Source organism: Octodon degus, unplaced genomic scaffold (assembly GCF_000260255.1).
Source record: "Octodon degus isolate 3935 unplaced genomic scaffold, OctDeg1.0 scaffold00014, whole genome shotgun sequence".
Classification (NCBI taxonomy): Eukaryota; Metazoa; Chordata; class Mammalia; order Rodentia; family Octodontidae; genus Octodon; species Octodon degus.
The window spans coordinates 13,069,282-13,077,324 of NW_004524590.1; the positions used below are offsets into that span (position 1 = coordinate 13,069,282).

At 37.0% G+C, this 8,043-nt stretch overlaps 1 protein-coding gene across 1 annotated transcript in view; it reads right to left on the reverse strand.

Moving 5' to 3' along the window:
- Positions 1 to 513: 513 nt before the first annotated feature.
- The window catches only part of LOC101560274 (5-hydroxytryptamine receptor 5B), a 136,397-nt gene continuing 128,867 nt past the window's right edge, over positions 514 to 8,043 (reverse strand). Inside the window, 2 exon segments of the mRNA XM_012513630.1 lie at positions 514 to 740; positions 743 to 845. Of these exon segments, the coding sequence (XP_012369084.1) occupies positions 514 to 740; positions 743 to 845 (330 nt within the window).

The window sequence follows — 8,043 nt, forward strand, 5'->3', positions numbered from 1 at the left end:
GTGAAGTTGTTTGCAAACAGAAACATTTATCAGTGGAGACATTATGCTATCTGCCTTTGGGGGGATGCATAGTAACTTGAGGAAAGTTAAGTTGCAATCAGTGAGTGGGAAAGGGAGGTCTTTCACAAAGAGTGTCTTTAGAGCGGCCTGAGAGACCTTCATAAAGGAAAGGAAGTCAGCTTTGAACCTTGTGTCAGTACTAACCATTAACAATAACTACCTCAAGTGTTGTCCTGAAAAGAATTTTAGAGTTCCTTCTTAGTGGGAAGACGTACAGTCATCCATTGGCAATGCCTGCTATAGGTAGGAGAAGAGGGCATAGTTACCTGTTGCCAAACTTTGGCTGTCCTTGAGGCAGCAAGTGTATGGCACAGCTAATTCCATAGTCCAGGCCTAACAGCATGATTTTCAGAACATTAGTGTTTAAGTTTGAGGGAAGGCTCCCAGATCACTGAAGTTGATAGATGCAAGTTCATTTGCTTCTCACAACCCCGCCCATGTCTCCAGTCCCTTTCATCTCTGCCTGGTAAAGAGGCTTTTGAAAGCATTGTTGTAGTTCTTGTTAAAAGCTGTGTAAATCAGGGGGTTAAGGAAAGAATTGGAGTAGCCAAGCCACAGGAATACACTTTTCCAGATGGGGGGGAGGGTGGAGGCACAGAGGGGACTAATGAGCTCAGTCACAAAGAAGGGGATCCAACACAGCACAAACACTCCAATCAGTATCCCCACCATCATGGCTCCTGTTTCTCCTGTTCCCGCCAGGAGTCAACATTTGCCTGGAAGGTCACAGTTGCTGGGCAGCCTGCTATGAACACCATCTCAGCTTCATGAGGTGCCTCCTTCACCTTGGAATAAGGAAAATACAACATTAAAGACAAAAAAATGTAAACAAGCAAAAAAAAAGTTGGCTCAGAAAAGCATCAAAGGACTAAATGTTTCAGAAATAGGGCATACACGTGAATGCCAAGTATCACACCTTACCAGAAAAGGAACAAGTAGAAATGTCCATAGAAGCCAGTGCTGGGGTAAGAAAATTAAACTAATGCACAAATTGTTGGGATGCTTAGTGTGCACAAATTTGAGTTAAAAACTCTTAGGACCCAGTCATGCAGGGGAAAGGAGTTATGGTGCATATTTTAACTAATTTATTACAAAGTTATTTGTGTTACAATACTTTAAGGATTTATACCAGATCCTCATAATAAATATTTTTAAAAACCCAAAACACCTTAATGCTTTAAGTGGAAAGGGAAGAAGATCCACATTTAAACACATTGTCCTTAATAAGGGGTGCCTCATAAGTAGTATAATTACAGGAGCCTAATTTACCAGGGAAGAGGGAAATACTGAATGCACTGACCTTTGTCCCTCCTGACAGGAAGGTGAGACAGAAACATTAGTTAACTGGTCAACAGCACAGAGCCCACAAAATTAAGCCATGATGAGAACTAAATAGTACTTTTTGTCCCCCTACTTACCGCAGTTCCTTTTGCCCAATACATTATGCTCCCCCAGAAAAAATTACATAGTATACTATAAGGCCTTATAAAGCAGTTTGAAAAGACCTGACAAGCATCAGAATCAGTCATATATGGCTGTGATACTAAAACCATCAGACCAGGAATTTCCTTAGCCTATAACTCAGTGGCACAGTGTTTGCCTGGCAAGCATGAGGTGGTGAGTTTGATGCCAGGTACCAAAAAATAATATACATATTAATAATAAGATGCCAGAAATGGAAATATTAGGAACAAAAGCAGTATCTTAAGCTGAGACTTTCTCCTGATGTTAAATACCAAACCAGACCTCCACACAGGTCAAAGAACAACAAACAAGATAAATGCCAAACCAGGAAACAAAAACATACAACTAGGCCTGTTTAAATTTCAGAAAACAGTGATTAAGAAGACAAAATCTTGTAAAAACTTTTAAGGAGACAGAACACCTTACCTGAAGAAGAGCTAAGATTAAAAAAAGAAGAAAAACATCTGATTTCTCAGAAACCTTGCAGGAAGACAGTCAAGTGAAATACCAAATCATGCTGAAGATTGCAGCTTTTAAAAATTTTCGCATGAAATTGATGTGTGTCACCTAGCAAAATTCAAGGAATGAGAATTTGTAGAGAAAATTTTATCATGTTTCATTGTTATAAATGTCTTAAAAGTCAAACACTAGCATTGAAGAGCTAGTTTTGAGGGGGTAGGTATCCTCTCCAACCTACAATTCTATATTTTGCAATATTACCCCTTAAAAATGAAAAGAAAAAATACTTAGAACTTCAGAGATTTTTTTGCCAGTAGATCTGCTTTGCAGGTTTTTAAGTCCATCAGAAGGAAAATGACTTGGTCAGAAGGTTTTCTATGAAGAACATAAACCATATTAGAAATACGAAATTTGAATATGAAACCATATAAAAGAAAACTATAAAAATGAGAAAAAGTATAAGATTTTTACAAAAAACGAGCAAGGGCAACAGTAATAAATACAGATATTAATATAACTGTCAGTGATCACTGAACACCTGTAAACACTACCCATCATTTAAATTGTCAGCCAAGCATGATGGCACACATCTGTAATCCCAGCACTATGTGAGGCTAATGCAGGAGGCTCACAAATTCAAGCCCTGCCTAGTGCACTTCACCCCTTAGCAAGAACCTATCTTAAAAAAAATATATCTGGGACTGTATCTCACTGTGAAGGTTCCAGATTTAATTCCCAGTATTAAAAGGTAGGTAGGTAGGGTCTACTGCCAAAGAAGATTAGAAAAAGACCAAACTACATGTATGTGCTTACCAATAGGTCATTTAAATTTGGAAACTGAAGCACTTTCCATAAGAAATCCACGTTAGGGCCAGTGAGATAGCTCAGCAGACTAAAGACCCTGCTTAGGCAAGTGCAGGGACCACGGGTTCGATCCCTGCTCCATGTGCTACGCCAGCCCACCCCTAGGACAGACGTAGCTGGCCAGAGTCTGGGGTGGTGGCGCATGCATGTAATCCCAGCGCTGGGGAGGTTGAAAGCAGGAGGATCACCACAAGTCTGAGCTGTGTAGTGAGACCCTGCGATAACCAAATACATTTTTAAAAATTCCACTTTAATAGTCACAAGTAAAAGGAGAGAGAAAGATACACTACATTAATAAAGTAAGACTATTTTAGAGCATACTTTAAAAAAGCTTTGTAGGTAAAGAGCATTACATAATGGTAACAGGCTCAATATTCCAAAAAGACAGCTATCAATGTGTATGTGCTTAGCAGTAGGTCATCAAAATTTGTAAACTGAAGCACTTTATCAGGAAACATTAGATTCAGTAGGCAAAAAAAAAAAAAAAAAAGTTGAACACAACTGAATAGTAGTGCAATGGCAAGCAGAAACAGTAAAACAACTCCCAGAATTTGGAGACAGATTTATTTACATCAGTGGGCATAGATTGAGATCATTCCCAAAATATCAGACTCTGATTTCTAGTGGTCTAGGGCTTTTATGGGATAAGCAAGCAGGAAGTACAGAGGCAGAATGGCTTTTCAGGTGGGGATTGGTTTATAGTGTGCATAATAGTGACCAGCTATTCATCACAGTGACTGACCATTTCTAAGAAACGGAAATACCCAGAAGTAGAACAGGAACTATTACCTCACCAACTAAGAAACAAAAGTATACTGACTGGGATGATGGTGGGGTGGGGGTACATTTTCTGTTACATTTCCACCTCTTTTAGTTTCCCTGGTAAATCTTTGTTGGGCATAGTACATGTGACTTTTTTTTTTAACTGGGTATCAAACAGGGGTAGCTGTTGTTTGCAAAGAATGTGAACTTCAAGCCAAAACTGATCAAAAGAGACGAAGAAGGTCACTACATACTTAAGTGAAAATACCAAAAAGAGGAACAATTTTAAGTATGTAGTGAAACAGATATTAACTGACATGAAAATACTAGCACAATTGTAGTGGAGGACTTTAATACCCCAGTCTAACAAATGGATAGATCAACTAGAAAAACAAATCAAAAAAGAAGTATTAGAATTAAAGCCTGTGAACAAATAGACTTAGTAAATATGTGGAGTGTTCCACCACAGAACATCAGAATATACATTCTTTCAGCTGCATATGGGTCATTCTCCAAAATGGATATGTTAGTTGATGAAACATGCTTAAGTACATATAAAAGAACAGAAATCATTCTATGTATACTTTCTGACCATAGCTCAATGAAACTGGAAATCAATGACAAAGGAAAGCACAAAAACTACATTAACACATGGAGGGATGGCAAGATAGCTCAGCAGAAAAAGCGCCTGCTTTGGCAAGCGCAGAGACCTGGGTTCAATCCTTGGTCCCACATGCCACAGTGTCCCCACTCCCAGAGCATGCTGAACCAGTGACTGAAATATTCCATGTGTAGTGGCACATGCCTGTAATCCTAACACTGGGGGTGCTGAAAACAGGAGGATCACCATGAATCTGATCTGTAGAGTAAGACCCTGTGCCAAATATATAAAAAAAAATTTTTAAAAACTAGGAAAAATTAGCAACTGGAAATGAAACACCTTCTGAACAACTAATGGGTCGTGGAGGAAATCAAGAATGGAATTTAAAAAGTATATCTACTTAATGCTGGTACAACATACCAAAATCTATGGGATGCAATGAAAACAGTCTAATGAGGGAAATGTATAGCAATAAACTCAGATAATCACAAAACAGATCAAGCTTAACTAATCTAATATTGAACTTCAAACTTCCAGAAAAAGAACAAATCAAATCCATGGCCTGTACAAGGCAGGAAATTATAAAGGTAAGAGGAGAAAATAATGCAGTGGAGACTAAGAAAACAATACAAAGAATCAGTGAATTAAAAAGTCATTTGAAAGAATAAATAAAATTAGTAAACTATTAGCTAACTTCATTAAAAGGGAAGAAAAAACATAAATTCAAGCAACTAGGAAAAGGGGAAAGTTGGAACAGATCCCACAAAAATTCAGGAAATCCTCACTACCTACTATGAGAAACTATATTCTAATAAGATGTAAAACACAGAAGAAATGGACAGATTCCTAGATACAACCAAATTGCCAAAACTAAAGAAGATAAAAAAAAAATCTAAATAAATCAATATCAGCCAATAATGAAAATACCATTTAAAATTTACCAATGAAGAAAAAGCCAGGCCCTGACAGATTTACTGCTGAATTTTACAAGAAATTTAGAGAACTAATGCCACTAATGCTGGAACTCTTCAATGAAATTGAAAGGGAAATAATACTTCTAAAATAATGCCTGGAAGGAAGTATTACCCTGATTGCAAAACCAGAGAAGAATTCAACCAAGAAAGAAAACTACAGACCAATCTCCCTAATGAACATTGATGCAAAAACAATAAGATACTGGCAAACAGAATGCAAAAAGCCATCAAGATTATACATCATGAACAAGTAGGATTCAGACCCGGGATGCAAGAATGGTTCAATATGCACAAATCAATAAATGCAATACACCATATACAGAAGCAAAGACAAAAATGACATAATCATGAGATGCTGAAAAAGCATTTGGCAAAGTCAACACCAATTCATGATAGAAACCCTACAGAAAATTGAAACATGATCTCTACCTTAATTTTACAAAACCCATCTATGACAAACCAAAAGCCAAGAGCATATTAAATGGTTACAAACTGAAAGTTTTCACTCAAAATTCAGGAACAAAACAAGGATGTCTAGTATCACTACTCCTATTGAATATAGTTCTGGAAACATCAGAACAATTAGATGAGAAAAAAAATCAAAGGACTAAAGATAGGAAAGGAAGTTAAATTATTTGTAGATGATGTGATACTCTACATAGAACATCCTCAGAACTCAACCGAAAGATTTGTAGATTGAATATCCAAATTCAGTAGTGTAGTGAGATACAAAGTCAACACTCAAAAGTCAATAGCATTCCTGTACAGAAGCAACAAACTCACGGAAAGAGAAATTAGTGGTAGCACACCCTTCATCATAAAAAAAAAAAAACCTTAGGAAGCAACCTAACAAAGGATATAAAAGATGTGTACACTGATATTTTTAAACACCCTAAAAAGAGATTTAAGAGGATATCACAAATTGGACAAATATCCCTTGCTCTGGGATAGGAAGAACCAATGTTATGAACATGGTCATAGCTCAAAAACTTCTATGCAGAGTTAATGCAATTTCAAAATACCAATTTCTGTTAAAATGGGCTGGGGAGATAGCCATCTAATAAGCTCTTACCCGGCAAGTGCAAGAACTTGAGTTCAATCCCTGGCACTTGATTGCTGTACCAGCCCCAGAGCCCTGGGCATGCTATGCTGGCCCAAAAGTAGGCATGGTGGTGCTTACCAGTAATCTCAGCACTGGGGATGCTGAGACAGGAGGATCATTATGCATCCAAGCTGTGTAGTGAGACCCCTGTATTAAATGAATTTTTAAAAAATATCATTAAAATACCTTGCAGATCTAGAGGATATAACTAAAGTTTAGGAGCTAGGATAACACAGTGATCTAGAATAAGAAAGCAGAAAAGACCGGGAACAGTGAAAGCCATTCTGGACAACAAATGCAAGCCAGGGTCATCACAACCCCAGACCTGAAATTATACTACAAAGCTACTGTGATAAAATCAAGGTATTGGGAAAAAAGAAACATATCAGAATACCAGTGGAACAGAAGAGGAGATACACATCATCCCCAAACATTCAGCCACTTGCGACAAAGGAGCCAAACATAATGACTGAAAGTCTCTAATAAATGGTGCCAAAAAAACTGGCTCTCCACATGCTGAAGACTAAAACTAGACCCATGTCTATCACCATGCACTATAGTCAAAATGGATCAAATATCTAAATGTTAAAATAGAAGCATTTAATTTACTGGAAGAGAAAATAGGCAGAAATCTCAAAGATGTAGGTAGATGCAGGGACTTCATAAACAAAACCCAGACTGCAAAGGTAATATTATAAAGAGTCAACAGATGGGATCTCTCCTTATTAAAAAATTTTTACACAACAAAAGAAATCTCCAAAAGGGAAGACAACCCCCCAAATGGGGAAAAATTATACACAGTTATCCCACTGACAAAAGACTTCTGTCTAGAACATATAAAACATTTTAAACAATCTGACCCCCCCTTCACTTCACAGGTCCAATATGGTAATGGGCATCTGAGATGAACACACATTCCTCAGAAGAAGAAATATCAATGGCAAATAAATACATGAAAAAGTATTCAACATCATTTGTCATCCATTCAAGAGATGCAAATTAAAACAACACAAGAATGGATAAAAAATGTGTTTCTTAAAAATATAATGCAATACTACTTGCCCATGAAGAATAAACTAGAGGCTTTTATAGGTAAATGGATGCAACTCAACATACTTATAAGTGAAATATATGAGACCCATGTGTGTGAACATCATATTGTTTAATCTGAAAAGCTGAGTAAGAATATATGATCAAAATGCACAATAAATATTATGAACTGGAAAAAAACTGCAAAAGAAACAACAAACTGATGGGGGGAAAGAGAAAAGAAAGATAAAAATATATGTATACAGAAGATAGTTAAGATAGTTTTACAAAATTAACCAACAACAAATGTTGGAGAGGCTGTGGGGAAAAAGGATCCCCTCTCCACTGCTGGTGGGAATATAGACTGGTGCAATTGTTACGGAAAACAGTGTGGAGACTCCTTAGAAAAGTTGGACTGTAAATCCCAATTAAACCAGCTATTCCTCTACTGGGAATTTTCCTGAAGGATCTGAAAATATCATATCATAGGGATATATGTGTGCCTATGTTTACAGCAGCAAAATTTGTGATAGCCAAATCCTGGAAACAATGAAGATGCCCATCACCTGAGGAATGGTTGAAAAAGATATGGTATTTTTACACAATGGAGTATTATTCAGCTAATAAGAATGATAAACTTGAAGCCTTTATATTGAAGTGGATGCCACTTGAACATATACTCATAAGTGAAATAAACCAGACACACATGTGTAAATGTCATATAGTTT